General features: G+C 44.0%; 1 protein-coding gene across 3 annotated transcripts in view; it reads left to right on the top strand.

Annotated features, from left to right (window-relative positions):
- The window catches only part of LOC126248201 (retinol dehydrogenase 13-like), a 199,242-nt gene that overhangs the window by 168,109 nt on the left and 10,596 nt on the right, over positions 1-20,537 (top strand). For all 3 annotated transcript variants that reach the window (XM_049949001.1, XM_049948999.1, XM_049949000.1), the window contains one exon: positions 19,043-19,250. In XM_049949001.1, the coding sequence (XP_049804958.1) occupies positions 19,043-19,250 (208 nt within the window). The remainder of the gene's footprint in view (positions 1-19,042; positions 19,251-20,537) is intronic.

The following is a 20,537-nucleotide window of genomic DNA, read 5'->3' as shown; positions in this document are numbered from 1 at the left end:
AAATAAACACTGCTGTTGTTGCATCTGACAGTAGGGATGTGGAATGGGAGAGCTGTCAAGGGGTTGTCTATCTGCAAGCACCTAGGACTCAGTCACGGTTTGTCTCCACACAGACACATTTTAAACTGCTCAACAAAGGCAGGAGGGTGGCACCGAGAATGTTGCCGAACTGGAGGGAGCTAGAGGGACCCCATGCCGTTTTATTCATGCATGTGTCAATGCCGCAACCCTCCGTGATCACGTCACGGGAGGCCGCGAAGCAGGAGGGCTGAAAAAGCGTAAGCACTCTTTGCTGCTTCGGATCGCTTTCAGACTTCGTCGAATGGTTTTGAATGGTTCCTAATGGTTCTACCCTGTACACTAGAGCAAAAACTGCGGTCGCACTGCACTCCAGAGGGCTGTGATCACTTTCAAATGTTGTCAACAGCGTCGTACTGTTGTTCATCGCATTGCGAACTATCGTTTTAGACAGCAAAATGTGTGAGAATCAACGCCCTAAAGAAAGAGGTGGTTCCATTGACGCCATTTATGTACCCCTTAGGGCCTTTTCGTGTTGATTCTGAACGGTGGTTGTCTGAAATCTTTTCCTCTGTCACCCATAAGAAAACTGCGTGATTTCAACGCTAGGCGTCGTTGTTCTGACCTCCATCGCAAAGGTGTCAAAAGAAAGGTTGAAATGGATGTAAGACGAGATGTGACGACCTTCCCATTGTGCGACGCCTCCATGGTGGCGCTGGAGAGAATTGTGATGAAATTCGGTGCCAAAGTGACAGCACTAATCCACCTTACACATCACATGAACTTCTGAGCTCTGGCCTTTTCTTCGCATGTGTAGACTCCATGGTTGAAACGGTGACGTCACAGGGCTCCATGCGTTTGCACCACTACAGAGGAGTCCGCTGCTCGTTGTCTTGCGGTCGCGTTCGCTCTTCCCGAGCACGGGGTCCCGGGTTCGATTCCCGGCGGCGTCAGGGCTTTTCACCTGCCTCGAGATGACTGGGTGTTTGTGTTGTCCTCATCATTTCATCATCAATCCTGAAAGTGGCGAGGCTGGACTGAGCAAAGGTTGGGAAATTATACGGGCGCTGATAACTGCGCAGTTGAGCGCCCCACAAACCAAACAGCATCATCATCATCATCATCACTACAGAGGAATGTTGCAGCCACCTTTCAACCAGGTTTCAAACTTCTACGTCGCAGTGGGAGACAATTACAGCGTTTCAAAATAGTGATAATTTAATTGTGTTGCACAGTGCAGGTAGAAGATCCTTAGTGTTGATACGATGTTTTAACATGGGCAGCTCGGTCTGTCTTTTCAACACTCCCGATCTGAAAGCATCCAAAAGCTGAAGCAGAATGGCTAACAATCGCCGACGTTGTTCCTCCGCCAGGACAGATTCTATTGGCAATTCAATAGTAGCTTCCTCCCTGCATTGTCTGTAGTGATTGCGGGGTACTAATCGGCCCTTACTGGATTGGTTCCGCTGTTCCTACGCACATGCCTTTAGGGATGAGTTGTGCCTGCTCATTACAATTCGATCATCGCCGGTTTTTCGATTTCCTATGTGATCCTGAGTACATTTTTTCAGCCGGAACAAGATCCACAAATTAACTGAGCATCTAGACTTACGACTGAGACTCGTCTCATTCAAGACAGTGGGATAATAACATCTTCAAGGGCAAACAACCGCCAAGAGCAGTCTTTGTTATGCGTGATTGTTGGAATAGCTTCGTCAGTCTGTAACTCCTACAGTCTATGACAGCTTGTGATGTCATTGTGAAATCCCATCCAAGACTAAGATCATGACTTCATTCTGTTAAAAGATTAAATTCGTTGGGCTGTGTTTTCTTACTGATAGTTACTCGTGAAGTACATGTTCCTGTGCGCTGGACGTATTTCCCATTTGCGACTTTCAGCGAAATCATTCGTATTATGGAACATAGTGTCCTCTAGGTGAAGGCGATAAGCATTCGACATTACGGAAAAATAAGCCCCTTGGTCGACAGGTGCACTGAAAACTGCACCCACTGAAATTTGCGCCCAGTGAAATTTGCGCCCAGAAAGGGCGTAGGAATGGTCCACTAGTCCCCTTACCCGGCCGGTAGAAGAGCTGAGGGACACTACCTGGAGGTTTTCGGGCTTGCGTTTTCAAGCCGTACTACATAGAACTCTGCGAATTGAGAAGGTCAATGTAAAGAGTGCACAAGAAATCAGTACACGTTGCAACACCATGGAACGTGTATCAGACGCTGTTTCAGATCCTAGTCATTTGATTAAAACTTCAAAAACGAAACTTCCCACTGTTATAAAAAATTCAGTTGACAATTATTATGAGTTTCCTTGCACAAATTTCGCGACTAGGAGGATTTTCTTTGGAACTGTTACCAAATTTATTTTGGCGCTAAGATTTTTCTTAACCTCGTGTGAATCGATGGTGTTACGTAAGAGAATTCTTTTTTTTTCAGAAGTTAAATTAATTAATTAATTACCTTGAGTCCCCTATGAATAAGGCAAAAGTGTCGAATTTAGCACTTAGTCAATAAAAAATGGGCTAGATAGAGGTATCAATATTGATGAGGCAATTTCAGAATTTGCTGTCTAAAAAGAATGAAGAAATTCTAAGTTACGTGATGGTCACCAGTCACTAAGGATATCTTTGGTTACTCGTTCTGCTTTCTTAATAATCAATTAACTGCGTTTGTTTTTAATGCGCTTTACTTATTCGTTTTCATGTATAAAAAACTGTTTGCGAAGTAATTAACATAATACTTTGGTTACATAATGATGCATATGAAAAAAATCCTACAAACGAAAGTTGCACTTTATGTTTCTGCGAGGTTGGCAATTTGGGGTGGTGGGGGGGGGGGGGGGATGAGGGGAGCTGGGTCTGACAAATTAAATCTGCACTGGGTACCAAAGTACCAAGCTACGCCTCTGCGTAAACGTCACTATGAACCAGAGTAATATATTGGATGTATTCATGAGTAAGTTCTAGATCTTTCACTTTCCTCCAGAGAGCCATTTTCATGTGGGAATAACATCCACGCACTTCGGCTGCCGGTAGTACAACTTCAATCGCAGAACTCACCGCTGATTCGAAATATTTTCCGCCAAATTTCGGAAAAGACGGATGTATGTCTCTCTTCTTTTATCGGGCAATTATGAAAAGACAACTGGATATATGTTCGCGACGTTATATGTACTCCCAAAGTCGGCGTAAATGATGTATACTTGCGAAAACTGTTTGCTACAGCACTTAAACATGACAAAATCATACCCTCGATATGCAGGCAACCCACCTACTGTGAATATATTTGAGAAATAGAAGTCTCTTCCTCTTGTGCCCTTGGTTCAAGTCTTCCTTACATTCAATCAAGCGTCGTCCGGAGCTCCAAACTGATGCTCGAGTGAAAAAGCACCGTCGAATCCTTAGTTTTAAGCACTCCTCGGCAAAGGTTTACTTTCTGTCTTGAACAGCGCCACGCCACAGTCGCATCTGTTTTCGTTCTCTTCCTATGTAAGAAAAACCTTCGTAGTGGCAACAGAGCTTACCGTGACTGGTCATTGAAATTCCATATCGGAACTATTGCGATAGAAATACACAAGTCGCACGATGTTAACTCTAGGACACCGAGAGCGATACGAAGGCTGGTTTCTTCAGACAATAGGCTACTGTGGTAGAGGAGGTCCATCACAGTTTGGCTGTGTCTAGGAAGCAGGTAGTTCAGAGCAATTACGACGGTCCAGACGCAAGGGTAAGCGGTGACACAAAGGGAGAAGGTATTTCACGTATTTCTGGTTGGGTGCAAATATCACTGGGCGCAGTTTTCATGGATGCGTTCGACTAGTGTCCGGACAGGCTGACGGTCGGTGGTGTCGTCAGCGAGAGTTCCTGACATTTTGGCGACTGTCTTCCATGGAGGATTTTGGTGACGTCGCCTCCATAGTTGGTCGCCTCACTTAGATTTCCTGAATTCGGCGGCCAGGCAAGCGGATGAAATCTCTTCACGGCGACGAGGAACGACTACGGCGCGTTGGGGAGCGACCTCGTTCAGGGAGCGGCTTCGTCACACAGGTCTACTATAATTGTCTGCAGCTGACTGGCGTGAAAAGGACTGGTGTGATGGTTGATGTCTTGGGCTGTGATAGTCGTCGAAGACTCGTCGTCTTTCTCTGTAGTAGCGTACAACGTGTCCAGGCGTCCACAGCGGAAACATACTGGCGTGTTGGCTTCCATCCCCTAAATACCTGTTCGTCTGTGAGGCGTTTTAAGTAGCGAAGAAGTTGGTTTTACCTGCTTTGGTCGGTGGCTAGGTTGTCGTTTGACGGCTGCGACCTATGTCCGAGTTAGCCGTGTCCATTCTTCATGCCGCGTTCGACTGTTGGCGGGGATTTGACATAAGAATTGACACATCTCTTCAGCATTATCTGTTACATTCTGACGTATGGGTTCGACATTTATGGCTGCTATCTTCTGTACTAGGTCTGAAATTTCTGGCTGCCACAGACTGCTGCACTTGTTGTCTTCAGTCCTGAGACTGGTTTGATGCAGCTCTCCATGCTACCCTATCCTGTGCAAGCTTCTTCATCTCCCAGTACCTACTGCAACCTACATCCTCCTGGATTTGCTTAGTGTATTCATCTCTTGGTCTCCCTCTACGATTTTTACCCTCCACGCTGCCCTCCAATGCTAAATTTGAGATCCCTTGATGCCTCAGAACATGTCCTACCAACCGGTCCCTTCTTCTTGTGAAGTTGTGCCACAAACTCCTCTTCTCCCCAATTCTATTCAATACCTCCTCATTAGTTATGTGATCTACCCATCTAATCTTCAGCGTTCTTCTGTAGCACCACATTTCGAAAGCTTCTATTCTCTTCTTGTCCAAATTATTTATCGTCCACGTTTCACTTCCATACATGGCTACACTCCATGCAAATACTTTCACAAACGACTTCCTGACACATAAATCTATACTCCATGTTAACAAATTTCTCTTCTTCAGAAACGCTTTCCTTGCCATTGCCAGTCTACATTTTATATCCTCTCTACTTCGACCATCATCAGTTATTTTGTTCCCCAAATAGCAAAACCTCTTTACTACATTTAGTGTCTCATTTCCTAATCTAATTCCCTCAGCATCACCCGACTTAATTCGACTACATTCCATTATCCTCGTTTTGTTTTTGTTGATGTTCATCTTACATCCTCCTTTCAAGAAACTGCCCATTCCGTTCAACTGCTCATCCAAGTCCTTTGCTGTCTCTGACAGAATTACAATGTCATCGGCGAACCTCAACGTTATTATTTCTTCTCCATGGACTTTAATACCTACTCCGAATTTTTCTTTTGTTTCCTTTACTGCTTGCTCAATATACAGATTGAATAACATCGGGGACAGGCTACAACCCTGTCTCACTCCCTTCCTAACCGCTGCTTCCCTTTCATGCCCCTCGACTCTTATAACTGCCGTCTGGCTTCTGTACAAATTGTAAATAGCCTTTCGCTCCCTGTATTTTACCCCTGCTACCTTCAGAATTTGAAAGAGAGTATTCCAGTCAACATTGTCAAAAGCTTTCTCTAAGTCCACAAATGCTAGAAATTTAGGTTTGCCTTTCCTTAATCTATTTTCTAAGATAAGTCGTAGGGTCAGTATTGCCTCAGGTGTTCCAACATTTCTGCGGAATCCAAACTGATCTTCGCCGACGTCGGCCTCTACCAGTTTTTCCATTCGTCTGTAAAGAATTCGCGTTAGTATTTTGCATCTGTGACTTATTAAACTGATAGTTCGGTAATTTTCACATCTGTCAACACCTGATTTCTTTGGGATTGGAATTATTATATTCTTCTTGAAGTCTGAGGGTATTCCGCCTGTCTCATACATCTTGCTCACCAGATGGTAGAGTTTTGTCAGGACTGGCTCTCCCAAGGCCGTCAGTAGTTCTAAGGAATGTTGTCTACTCCCGGGGCCTTGTTTCGACTCAGGTCTTTCAGTGCTCTGTCAAACTCTTCACGCAGTATCGTATCTCCCATTTCATCTTCATCTACATCCTCTTCCATTTCCATAATATTGTCCCCAAGTACATCGCCCTTGTATACACCCTCTACATACTCCTTCCACCTTTCTGCTTTCCACTCTTTGCTTAGAACTGGGTTTCCATCTGAGGTCTTGATATTCATACAAGTGGTTCTCTTTTCTCCAAAGGTCTGCAATTTCCTTATATTTTACCCATAGTGAGATAAGCCTCTACATCCTTACATTTGTCCTCTAGCCATCCGTGCTTAGCCATTTTGCAACTTCCTGTCGATCACATTTTTGAGACGTTTGTATTCCCTTTTGCCTGCTTCATTTACTGCGATTTTATATTTTCTCGTTTCATCAGTTAAATTCAATATTTCTTCTGTTACCCAAGGATTTCTACTAGCCCTCGTCTTTTTACCTACTTGATCCTCTGCTGCCTTCACTACTTCATCCCTCAGAGCTACCCATTCTTCTTCTACTGTATTTCTTTCCCCCATTCCTGTCAATTGATCCCTTATGATCTCCCTGAAACTCTGTACATCCTCTGGTTCTTTCAGTTTATCCAGGTCCCATCTCCTTAAATTCCCACCTTTTTGCAGTTTCTTCAGTTTTAATCTACAGTTCATAACCAATAGATTGTGGTCAGAGTCCACATCTGCCCCTGGAAATGTCTTACAATTTAAAACCTGGTTCCTAAATCTCTGTCTTACCATTATATAATCTATCTGATACCTTCTAGTATTTCCAGGATTCTTCCATGTATAAAACCTTCTTTTATGATTCTTGAACCAAGTGTTAGCTATGATTAAGTTATGCTCTGTGCAAAATTCTACCAGACGGCTTCCTCTTTCATTTCTCTCCCCCAATCCATATCCACCCACTATGTTTCCTTCTCTCCCTTTTCCTACTCTCGAATTGCAGTCACCCATGACTAATAAATTTTCGTCTCCCTTCACTACCCGAATAATTTCTTTTATCTCATCATACATTTCGTCAATTTCTTCATCATCTGCAGAGCTAGTTGGCATATAAACTTGTACTATTGTAGTAGACATGGGCTTCGTGTCTATCTTGGCCACAATAATGCGTTCACAATGCGGTTGGTGGTAGCTTACCCTCACTCCTATTTTTTTATTCATTATTAAACCTACTCCTGCATTACCCCTATTTGATTTTGTATTTATAACCCTGTATTCACCTGACCAAAAGTCTTGTTCCTCCTGCTACCGAGCTTCACTAATTCCCACTATATCTAACTTCAACCTATCCATTTCCCTTTTTAAATTTTCTAACCTACCTGCCCGATTAAGGGATCTGACATTCCACTCTCTGATCAGTAGAACGCTAGTTTTCTTTCTCCTGATAACGACGTCCTCTTGAGTAGTCCCCGCCCGGAGATCCGAATGGGGGACTATTTTACTTCCGGAATATTTTACCCGAGAGGACGCCATCATTATTTAACCGTACAGTAAAGCTGCATGCCCTCGGGAAAAATTACGGCTGTAGTTTCCCCTTGCTTTCATCCGTTCGCAGTACCACAACAGCAAGGCCGTTTTGGTTAGTGTTACAAGGCCAGATCAGTCAGTCATCCAGACTGTTGCCCCTGCAACTACTGAAAAGGCTGCTGCCCCTCTTCAGGAACCACACGTTTGTCTGGCCTCTCAACAGATACCCCTCCGTTGTGGTTGCACCTACGGTACGGCCATCTGTATCGCTGAGGCACGCAAGCCTCCCCACCAACGGCAACGTCCATGGTTCATGGGGGTAGGCAGAGTGCTGTGCTGTTTCTCTTACTGGCTTCGTATGAGAGAGGCAAGCTCATGGTGGTCTTCCAAATATGGGAGCCGATCACACCTCTTTCGTCCAGCTCTTTTTCTGTTGTATTACTTCGATTCGCTAGCACCGCTTACTGAATTCCTCAATTGTTGGGACATCCTTTGTCAGAAGAGCTTAGTAAATGGCTTCTGCGACTCCTTTCAGGAAGCGTGAGATTTTATACCTATTTCGTCCGGCCCTTTTTCTGATGTATTACCTCGAATCGCTGGCACCACTTACTGAAATCCTCGAACGTTGCGACATCCTTTGCCAGAAGAGCTTAGTAAATGACTTCTGCGACTCCTTTCAGGAAGAGTGGCATTTTCTTGGCTTGTGTCACATTCGGATTCACAGTGTTGCATACGTGAGACTATGTCGTTTCCCCACGACGTCTTTCGCTGTCCTTCAATTTTTCTTCCGCTAAGCGCGCTTGCTGCTGATTATCAACAGATGTTTTATTTAGTTCGGCCTGGACTTTGCCCCAGCTATCGGCCTTTTCTTCGTTATTCTCGAACCGCTGTTGGGCTGTGCCGTCCGAGTAAAAATACACATTTGCCAAACACATCGTGTCATCCTACGTGTTGTATTTGGCGACTCGGTCGAATCCTTCAGCTTTTTCGTCATCATTTTTCTTCACGTTTGCACATTTATTTCTCAGCATAGTTACCCTGTCGACGAACACATGTCTCCAAACGAGAGCCAGTTTGTTGATACCGTCACATTAGAATGTTTGACTTTGCTAACAGAGCCACAACCTCACCTCTGCTTGCAGCACTTCATTGCTGTCAAAGTGAGGTCCTCGAAGGTGTTCTTTAAAGTTTGGAAACAGGTGAAAGTTAGATAGAGCCAAACTGGTATTCTATGGAGGATGATCGATGACAGTTAACCTAATGCGTCGGATTGTTGCAGATGTCGGGGCGTCATGCTGAAGGATAGGGCTTTTCATGTGTGGACGATCTCTTAGAATTTGGAACCCGATTACAGCACGCAGTTTCTCACGTACCGGTATAGTTACGTACGTAACACACCGCCATGTTACACGCTTCGGAGCTATGTAGCGGCATGGGGCTCGAATATTTAGGCATGAAGATTAAAGATGTACAATGTTTAAAACGTTTGTTTTATTTAAAAGGCTATAGGAGTTTCCGCATAAAAAATTCGGTGGCATTACGTTTCAGCACGCCTTCGTAAAAATAAATATTTTAGAATATGTAAGCATTACAAACATAAGAAATTTCGAAAACTTTCCAGAAATGAGATCTTTAACAGAAGCTCGAAATTTAGTGCAGACTACAGTGCGAGATGCCTATGACAATTTCCACAACGAAACGTTGTCTCGAAACCTGGCAGAAAATCCAAAGAGATTCTGGTCGTATGTGAAGTTTGTCAGCGGCAAGAAACAATCAGTGCCTTCTCTGCGCGATAGCAATGGAGATACTATCGAAGACAGTGCTGCCAAAGCAGAGCTACTAAACACAGCCTTCCGAAATGTCCTCACAAAAGAAGACGAAGTAAATATTCCAGAATTCGAATCGACAACAGCTGCCAACATGAGTAACGTAGAAGTAAATACCCTCGGAGTAGTGAAGCAACTTAAATCACTTAATAAAAGCAAGTCTTCTGGTCCAGACTGTATACCAATTAGGTTCCTTTAGGGGTATACTGATGCATTAGCTCCATACCCGTTCGCTCGACGAAAGATCCGTACCCAAGGACTGGAAAGTTGCACAGGACACACCAATATTCAAGAAAGGTAGTATGAGTAATCCACTAAATTGCAGGTCCATATCGTTAACGTCGATATGTAGCAGGATTTTAGGACATATATTGTGTTCGAACATTATGAATTACTTCGAAGAAAACTGTCTATTGACACACAGTCAACATGGGTTTAGAAAACATCATTCCTGTGAAACAACTAGCTATTTATTCACATGAAGTGTTGAGTGCTATTGACAAAGGATTTCAGATCTATTCCGTATTTCTGGATTTCCGGAAGGCTTTTGACACTGTACCACACAAGCGGCTCGTAGGGAAATTGCGTGCTTGTGGAATATCGTCTCAGTTATGTGACTGGATTTGTGATTTCCTGTCAGAGAGATCACATTTCGTAGTAACTGACGGGAAGCCATCGAGTAAAACAGAAGTGATTTCTGGCGTTCCCCAAGGTAGTGTTATGGGCCCTTTGCTGTTCCTTATCTATATGAACGGTTTGGGAGACAGTCTGAGCAGTCTCTTCGGTTGTTTACGGATGACACTGTCATTTATCGACTGCTAAAGTAATCAGAAGATCAAACCAAACTGCAAAACGATTAAGAAAAAATATCTGAATGATGCGAAAAGTGGCAGTTGACCTGAGTAACGAATAGTGTGAGGTCATCCACATGAGTGCTAAAACCTACTCGTTAAACTTCGGTTACACGATAAATCAGTCTAATCTAAAAGCTGTAAATTCAACTAAATATGTAGGTATTACAATTACAAACAATTTAAATTGGAAGGAATATATAGAAAATGTTGTGGGGAAGGCTAACCAAAGACTGCGTTTTATTGGCAGGACACTTAGAAAATGTAACAGACCTACTTAGGAGACTGCCCACACTACGCTCCTCCGTCCTCTTTTAGAATACTGCTGCGCGGTGTCGGATCGTTACCAGATAGGACTGACGGAGTACATCGAAAAAGTTCAAAGAAAGGCAGCACGTTTTGTATTATCGCGAAATATGGGAGAGAGTGTTACAGAAATGATACAGGATTTGGGCTGGAAATCGTTAAAAGAAAGGCGTTTTTCGTTGCGACGGAATCTTCTCACGAAATTCCAATCACCAACTTTCTCCTCCGAATGCGAAAATATTTTGTTGACACCGACCTACATAGGGAGGAACGATCAACAAGATAAAATAAGGGAAATCAGAGCTAGTACGGAAAGATATAGGTGTTCATTCTTTCCGCGCGCTATACGAGATTGGAATAAAAGAGAATTGTGAAGGTGGTTCGATGAACCCTCTGCCAGGCACTTAAATGTGATTTACAGAGTATCCATGTAGATGTAGATATAGATGTAGATGATAAATACTACATTACAACTAACTGCTGGTGATCGGATTTGAATGGCGACTCGCAAAACGCCAGCCGGCGACGATAACTGCTGCGCCACAGTAGATGCAGCACAGCTCGCCGCAATATCGGGGCAGGATCTTACAGTTTGTTTTCCAGCCCTACAGTCAACAATTGGGGATTGGATGCTAATTAAAAGCTGATAATCTACGTGCGCTCCGCACCTCCCTTGAGATCACCTTCCTCCAGGACGCAGGAATCAACCGAATGGTCTGGACGTTATCTGCTGACATGAACGCGACTGAGCATGCTTTGAACCAGTTGAAACCTGCATTGTGTCTGTCGAGGAACCCTCCTCACACACTCGACGACCTCAGAGGAGTCACAACAGAAAAGTGGGACAGCCTTCAGCAGCAACGTCTGAACCAGCTTGTGGTGTGCAAGCCAAGGAAAATCTAAGTATGTTACAACGCACGGGGTGAAACAACATCATATTATCTGTTATCCAGCAACAGATTTCACAGACGTGCACCTTCGAACAGGCTACCTTTATTTTGTTTTTATTTCACAGTAAAATTATTATTATTATAATTATTATTACTCTTTGAGTCATGAAGTTTATTCTTTCATTTCTTCCCCCTTTGACTCGAAGCCCACACACGTTTGCTCATATGTAGATGGGGCAAAGATTTTCTTAAGCAATATATACTAAAACAGGAAAACTAGGTAAGGTACAGTATTACTGACATGTACCCGTTGAATTCCAGGCTTCGTAATAATACACTACTCAAAAGAATTAGAGGAGCATGTCTACCAACGTCCGGAATGTTAAAACTATTTTAATATAGGCTGGACCTGAGGACTTATAGCATACCTTGATATCTTGGCTTTCAATGTATGCAGCAACTAAAGTCATTTGCCATCTATTGGCTGTGTCATGCATTACAATATTAAATGACCCCGCAGAAGGGAGTGAGTACCGGTGTCCTAGTGTTCTCTAGCGATGTACACTGAGAATAATTATCATTTGTGGACGTTGTATTTCACGAAGCACATGCAATGCGACGTCTTAATGCAGTGCAAGTTGCAAGGACAGTCGTCCTTGATAGATGTCAACGCGCAGCGAGAAGACTCTACACTAAGTCCCGACTTTCACGGAACCCCCTCATTTGCCTACTTTGCAAGAGCAATGACAACAAATGCCGCTAGAAGCGGCCTATGGAGCTACTCCATCGGTAGGCAGTGGCTTCCGACGCTGAACTGAACTCAGATAAGACATGCACCCAAGACGACATCAAGCACACGAGAAGCCAAACCATGTGTCTCACGTCAAGCCCTAAGGTTAATACTAAGATAAGCTTTTTGTGGATTTACTTTCCCAATACGAAGAAGCATGCCTGCTTGCCTGCAAGGGCAGTCTTTTTGACCCAGGAAGGATGGACTTCCTGTCGTGTGGCTGCAGATGCCCATGGACACGCTACAGGAAGACAGGTCTGTTCATAAGGCGAGTTGAACAAGGTTGTCGATGCGTTAAAACCTCAAGTGACATCATCGTATGACTACCGTCTGAGAGCTGCCAGGCATCTCATAAGGACCAGTGGACCAGCTGTGTCCGATCAGACTGTAAGCAGCAGGTTATGAGAAAGGACCGTAATACTCAGACGTCCTGTTAGAGTACCCCAGTTGACACATCATCTCGCAGCACGCCTTGAGTTCTGCCGTCAACAGGCAACTTCATCACTGGCGGAACATGTTATTCACAGACGGTTCTAGATTTCCACTGACGCATATTGATGACCGTGTTCGGGTGTGGAGACAGCATGGTGAGTGGTAACTGGCAAATGTTGTCCATGAAATCGACGTAGTCGGCCAAGCTTCTGTGATGGTGTTAGGAGACTGAAGTGCTGACAGCCGTACCGATCATCTTGTTGTCCAGGAATTGCGGCGAAAAGATCCTGTTGAACCACGTGGAGGCTGCTGCGTACAGCGGTGGCACTGAATTTCTTCTAGTGCATGGTAATGCCAGGGCCTGTATGACGGGCGTCATCGGGGATGTCTTTGGAAGCCTGGATATTGAAGCGACTCTCGACCTAAACCACATCGAGCATGTATGTGGGACATACTTGACAGATGTATTCATGATCGTCTGTTCCACCACAGACCCTCCAAGAACTCTCAAGGGCTCTCATTCAATACTGACGGAGTATTAGGCGGTGGTAAACGCTAACAGAGGACATACACATTATTGAAGCTCTCAGAGCCCAGTGAAAAGCATCCAGGATGACGGGATGGCTTGTTGTTTTCCACACTTGTCGTTCATTTCAGTTCCTGTCATACACTAAAGCGCCAAAGAAACTGGTATAGCCATTCGTATTCAAATACAGAGGTATGCAAACAGGCAGAATATGGTGCTGCGGTCGGCAATCCCTATATAAGACAACAAGTGTCTGGCGCAGTTGCTGCTACAATGGCAGGTTATCAAGATTTAAGTGACTTTCAGCGTGGTGTTATAGTCGGCGCGCTAGCGATGGGGCACAACATCTCCGAGGTAGCGATGAATTGGGGATTTTCCCGTACGACACTTTCACGAGTGTACCGAAAATATCAGGAATCCGGTAAAACATCAAGTCTCCGACATCGCTGCGGCCGCGAAAGGTTCGTGCAAGAACGGGACCAACGACGACTGAAGAGAATCGTTCAACGTGACAGAAGTTCAACCCTTCCGCAAATTACCGCAGATTTCAACGCTGAGCCATCAACAAGTGTCAACGTGCGAATAGTTCAACGAAACGTCATCGATATGAGCTTTCGGAACGGAAGGCCCACGCGTGTACCCTTGATGACTGCATGACAGAAAGCTTTACGCCTCGCCTGGGCCCGTCATCACCGTTATTGGACAGTTGATGACTTGAAACATGTTGCCTGATCGGACGAGTCTCGTTTCAAATTGTATCGATCAGATGGACTTCAACGGGTATGGAGACCACCTCGTGAATCCATGACCCTGCATGTCAGCAGGGGACTGTTCAAGCTGGTGGCGACTCCGAAGTAGTGTGTAGCGTGTGCAGTTGGAGTTATATGGGACCCCTGATACGTCTAGATACGACTCTGACAGGCGACGACACGTACGTAAGCATCCTGTCTGATCACATGCATCCATTCTTGTCCATTGTGCATTCCGACGGCCTTGGGCAATTCCAGAAGGACAATGCGACACCCCATACGTCGTGAATTACTAGAGTGGCTCCAGGAACATTCTTCTGAGTTTAAACACTTCCACTGGCCACCCAACTCCCCAGACATGAACATTACTGGGCGTATCTGGATGCCTTTCAACGTGCTGTTCAGAAGATATCTGCAATCCCTCGTACTCTTACGGATTTATGGATAGGCCTGCAGGATTCATGGTGTCAATTCCCTGCAGCACTACTTCATCAGACGTTAGTCGAGTCCATGCCAAATCGTGGTGCAGCACTTCTGCGTGCTCGCGGGCGCCCTACACCGATATTAGGCAGGTGTACCAGTTTCTTCGGCCCTTCAGTGTATAAATGATCGAGGACTGAATGACGTTTTGATGTGTACATAATCTTTGAAGTATGAATGTGTAATGTGGTTAATTTCTGAACAGTGGACTATGGCAGACGCCCAAAGTCATGTTCTCCTAATTTTTTGATCAGTTTAGTTCATTTGTGTGTGTGGGAGGGGGGGGGGGGTGAAACGCTGTAGTATTCAGACGTGGATAATAGAAGGGCTTTCGAACCCTACTTAGACATTGCTCGTTAACATTGCTCGCCCTTTACGTTGTATGGGGCAATGTAGAATACCCGTTTGCAACACGTTTTTTTATTAGCTTATACATAGTCGTTAGTAACACGTAATGGGTTGTGGAACAGACGAAGTAGTACGAGAATTGTTATTAAATACGATACACGACGCAACTTTCGGTATGTTGTTAGCCTAGCGGGATTAGCCGAGCTGTCTGAGGCGCTGCAGTCATGGACTGTGCGGCTGGTCCCGGCGGAGGTTCGAGTCGTCCCTCGGGCATGGATGTGTGTGTTTGTCCTTAGGATAATTTAGGTTAAGTAGTGTGTAAGCTTAGTGACTGATGACCTTAGTAGTTAAGTCCCATAGATTTCACACTAATTTGAACATTTTTGAACATATGATCTCCATGGGCCATACTGAGCTGTGCACGACGTCATATGGGTAGCCTGCAAGGTTGAAGGGTCTCCCAAGTAATGGAGTGGCAGGTCTCAGTGATGAGCAGTCGAAGGTGATCAGGATTCGTCGACAGGAAAAAAAATATGTTGGCGTAAGACAATATGAGCTGGTGAGCCAGGGATAAGATCTTCTCATTAATTCATTTTGGACAAATTCTAAGTTGATTTCATGAACATGGCCATACGTCACGAGCCCTTTGTGCCTGAAATAGTGACTATCAATGTTCCAACTTTCTTGTGATGGCCACTAATTGCTCCATTATAGACGAAGGAGGAAATATTTTACATCGCAAAGTCACTGTCCGCGCTGTGGAAGGTCTATCTAAACAAAAATATTGCAGATTGCCTTGAAAGTCACCTGCTGTTAGACACCGTTCATGCCATGTATTCCTGTACACATCGATAAACAATTACCTGTCTCTAACTGTAAGGCACGTCTTAAGGAAGTTTAGTCTACTCATTTTGAGAAGCAAGGCGTGCAAGAGGCGCAAGCGGCAATCAGCTCGTCGAAATCCTCACGTTCTACTTCGCAATGTAACAGCGGGCGGTATGGTTGACGCTGATAGATATATTCTATTCACATAATACAGATGTCTCGCTGATGTTTATCTTCCGTTCTAACATGTTTGCTATGGCGAACAGCGGCCAAGAAACCTCTTGACCATGATCGTAAGTCATCGGCTGATCTCAGTCAGGCTGTGACCTCCCAGTCAATGGTTCAAATGACTCTGAGCACTATGCGACTTAACTTCTGAGGTCATCAGTCGCCTAGAACTTAGAACTAATTAAACCTAACTAACCTAAGGACATCACACACATCCATGCCCAAGGCAGGATTCGAACCTGCGACCGTAGCGGTCGCTCGGTTCCAGACTCCCAGTGAATCAAATTCAAGTACACGTCGTTTCACACTCATAACATACGGTTGTCGGTTGTAGTACCTCCGAATAGCTTCATGATACAGTCATTACGCTTCTGAAACCTTTTAGGTAATTTCCCCACGGTGTGCCTGCAGTTATGAGTTGCTATCTTTCCAACCCTGCTGTTGTAATAACAACAGGCGCAACTGGCGAGACCTGCACCTATTTAGTAATTGAAAGGTGTTGTGTACATAGTTCCGCGTAGTCAGCGCGTACACAAATTTCCCACTAGAGCGCGCCCCGGTAAGCACAACAGCGCAGGCGCAGTTGCAGCGCTCATCCATCTCCGCAGTACGAGATGGCGCTACCTTAGAGACGGACCAAATTCTGCTTCTGCCGATCCGCGTATTAATATGTAATGCAGTCAATGAGATTGCTGCTAACGTAGTACCTTTTCTCCTCGCGGATCACACTCGCGCATTGATACCTGAATGCACGAGGTATTATAACGAGTGTACAGACCTCCGATTAGTCAGTATGCATTTGTTTGCATTAGTCTGTACCAGTCTACGTTTGTCTGTACCAGTCTATAGTCAAGTTTCAGTCTGCGCCTAATAAGATTACCATTTTCCTGTACATAGCCATGAAGATAAATATAGAGACACTTTTGTCAAGTATCAGAGATATATGTGAGAATAAGATTAACATAACAATACCAAAGGAATTTTAGATTGTCAATTGTAAATAGCATCCAGAACCAAGTTAAGTAATTTTTATGCTTGTTATTATTTTAATAAATGTGTGTGAAAATTAATCAAGTTCTGTTTAAAGTTGGTCACCGTCAATCTGCTACTCTAAGCGTGCAAGTGGCATTTCTATCGTCTGACCTAACAGCAGAAGATAAACACGCCAGGATAAGACCACGAGACATATTGCTGACACTCGCCTACTTCGTTAGAGCAACAAGTCAAATAATCTGATGGTGTGTGTACTAAAGGTCTTACAGTATGCACACCACAAAAAGTATGAACTATATTTGGACAATGGAGATTATTGTACTAAAGAGAATGAGTATCAACGCCACACAACAATATATTAACTTCTTTGGGCATGAAGCTCGTTCATGGCAGCATTTCATCTTACATTCCGAAATACGTTCTTGGAGCTATGTGGGAGCGTTGGTGTTAGACAAACACGGTTTCAAATTGGTTCGGAAAGCAACAGTGTTTTCATACAGGAATGAGAACAGCTATGTAAGCCCAAAAACTTTGCAGTATAATGCTCCGAATTCTCACAAAGTGTTTTATGCTGTCAGCTTAGAAGCTCTCAAAGATGAATTGCAAGTAAGTTAAAGGTTGAAAGCCTGTCCCTACTTTATACCTTAGCCTGCGATTTCATGAGACCTTGACCCCGGTTGTAATGACCCTAAACATTCCCCTTTATATGAAATCTGACCCGTAAGTGAACAAACACGTTCTGAATAACGTTGTTTTAGTTTTAGTAGCAACAGGGAACTTTCTCACAGTGCAACGGAATAATTAAACTGAAACCATAATCCTTACAATAGATATCAAGCAGCTCTTCGCTGTTCCTATGAATTACGTAAGAGAGGCGTAATTAGTGCAGTGCAAACGTGTTTGCCCTCTATATTCCACAACACGTAATAAATTGAAAGGAGTTAAGCTAGAGTGAGACTAAAATGTATAAGTCTCTCCAGTGCAACCATGTGCCTTGTAGCTCCACTGTAACATGACCCTCTCCGACTGGCTGCAAATTTCATTTAAAATAAGAAGGGATTATCTCTTTTGTAGGCTGTTTATTCTTTCTCTTCTAGACATATAGTAAAAGCGAAATATATTTCGTTCGACAACGTAGTTACTTAGTGGATACATGAAGGATTTAAATAAAGACCAGAGGAGAAAAAAGTAAGTACATAAAATCCCAAATTTTATGAATAGTGAATCTATATTACTCAGGAAATGTATGCAAAATCTCATGTTTCACATAAAAGTGCCCTTCAGCGGACCATTTGCTCTTACGTGAACACAGACATATAAAAGACAAGGAAACACCCCATATTAGTATTAACAACCTTGATATTATCTAATGAGTGAAAAAGCTGTGAGAAAATAAACTTACAAACCCAGATGATTGAACAGAAATTCGATGTTGATTCCCACTTGTTATAACAAAACGGTGAACTCAAACAAAGAACTAATATTACCCAAGTCGAATACAACTGCTAAGCATCTTGTGTAAAAAAAAAAAACTGAGTCTCCACAAAGCAGAACTACGCATATGCAGGCCAAGCAAGCAACAATCATATGTATTACTTCTAAAGTCAACATCCCTTTTTCTCAACACATACTGATCGTACAGGTATCAACGAGGCATACCGATTTTGCACTGAAACTTACTATTTGTGGAAAATTTTAACATAAAGGAGACTTTTAACTATCACAGGAAAAAGGAAATCATGGATGTCCAGCTCCACACCTATATTTTACGAAGCTAACTTATTAAACACGAATCAGAGACTCCCTTTTCATATTATCTTATTACAAATACCATTTCATTTGTTTTAAAGTACTTATTAACTGGATAATTTGTATACAACATTGTCATAGATAATAAGCGTGACATTGCTATAGTCCGTTATCTCTTCCCGTTACACAAATATACAATTCTAAATGAAAGTACTTTCTGAAACAACAAACATATTTGTTGTTGTGGACTGGAATTGTGATTTACCTATTTATACTACGGCCTAATGACCTTACATGAACTACGAAGTGCAATTAAAGCCTCAAAATGTAGTTAGAGGTTATTGTGGTATTAGTGATAGCCAGTTATCGCATTTATTTACTTCTTTGTATTTCTCATTAAACTTCTCTTCAACAACGGGTAAACGTAAATATAACGCTCGAAAGTTAGAAATTATAAGCAGTACTGGTATGTCATTATTTAAAACTATAAAAGTGCGAAACCCTGAAGCTATTAGAAACGGGAGATAAAGCTGGATTTTGCTTGTCGGAGCTGGCAAGACTAGAGAGATGTGATCGGTTGCAGGTACTGGCGTGACAGCATACAGCTTGCACCCAGGAGTCGTTGCGACTGAGCTGAGCAGACATTTCGACTCGGCGTACTTCCCTGGGGTGACCTGGCTCTTCAACAACATGGCGCGCTTCGTCATCAAGTCTCCTGAGCAAGGGGCGCAGACCTCCATCTACTGCGCTGTCGAGGAGAGCCTCAGCAAAGAAACTGGACTCTACTACAGGTACACCCACTTAACATCGTCACATCACAACCACCGCCGCTACCACTACCACCCTACCACAACCACAACCATAATCACCACCACCACTATCATCATCACCACCACCACCATTATCATCATCGTGGACTCTTAAATGAAAGCTTATTCCAGACTTCTTAACATATTACAATTTTCCGGTTCACCCATCTGCTTTAGAGTTTCATAACGTTTCGTTATCCTCGCTCATTTACAGAGATGAGCCAAAACATTACGACCACCTGCTTAATAGCTTGTTTGTCCGTCTTTGGAACGAAGTACATCACTGATTCTGCGTATCAGGGAGCCCACAGTTTGTTGGTAGGTTTGTGGAGGTATGTGGCATTAGATGTCTACGCACAGGTCATGTAATTCGCACAAATAACGGGTCGTTGATTTGGTGGTGGTGGTTAGTGTTTAACGTCCCGTCGACGACGAGGTCATTAGAGACGGAGCGCAAGCTCGGGTTAGGGAAGGATTGGGAAGGAAATCGGCCGTGCCCTTTCAAAGGAACCATCCCGGCATTTGCCTGAAACGGTTTAGGGAAATCACGGAAAACCTAAATCAGGATGGCTGGAGACGGGATTGAACCGTCGTCCTCCCGAATGCGAGTCGTTGATTTGCACACGCGGTGTTGGCGCCCGGTAGCGACCCAGCTGAGTTCCGTATCATTTACTTCAGACGAATTAGGTAGCTGAGACATCAACATGAGTTCACTATAACGGCCCTCAAACCCCTGTAGCACGGTTATGGCTCCGAGACGCAGACAATTATACTGCTGAAAGACGACGTCGCCATCGGGGAAGCCATGAAGCATGAAGGGATGCAAGTGGTTCGCAGCTGTCAACGTGTCTTCGATTACTTCCACAGGTCTCACGTAAGCTCAGGAGGATATTTTCCATAGCATAATACTGCTCCCACCGACCTGCATCCGTGGCGCGCTGAACGTTTCGAGCCGCCGTTCACCTCGATGACAGAATTTGCGGAGACGACCATCGGCCTAGTGCAGCAAAACTGTGATTCACCTGAAGAGCCAACACATTCCCATTGAACGATGGTCGAATCCAAATGGTCACAGCGATTGTAAATGACGATGTCGTTGGGTCAACATCTGAACACGTAGGGGTGGTATGCTGCGGAGTTCCATGTTCAACAGTGTACGATGAACGGTGTGCTCCGAAACACATGTGCGTGCACCAGCTTGTGCTTTTTCGGGGGAGGTACCATCTACCCATCTGTTTACAGAGCCGATAAGCCTCCGAACGCCACGTT

The sequence above is a fragment of the Schistocerca nitens genome, chromosome 3 (assembly GCF_023898315.1).
Source record: "Schistocerca nitens isolate TAMUIC-IGC-003100 chromosome 3, iqSchNite1.1, whole genome shotgun sequence".
Taxonomy (NCBI): domain Eukaryota; kingdom Metazoa; phylum Arthropoda; class Insecta; order Orthoptera; family Acrididae; genus Schistocerca; species Schistocerca nitens.
This window is presented reverse-complemented; position numbering and strand designations above follow the sequence as displayed.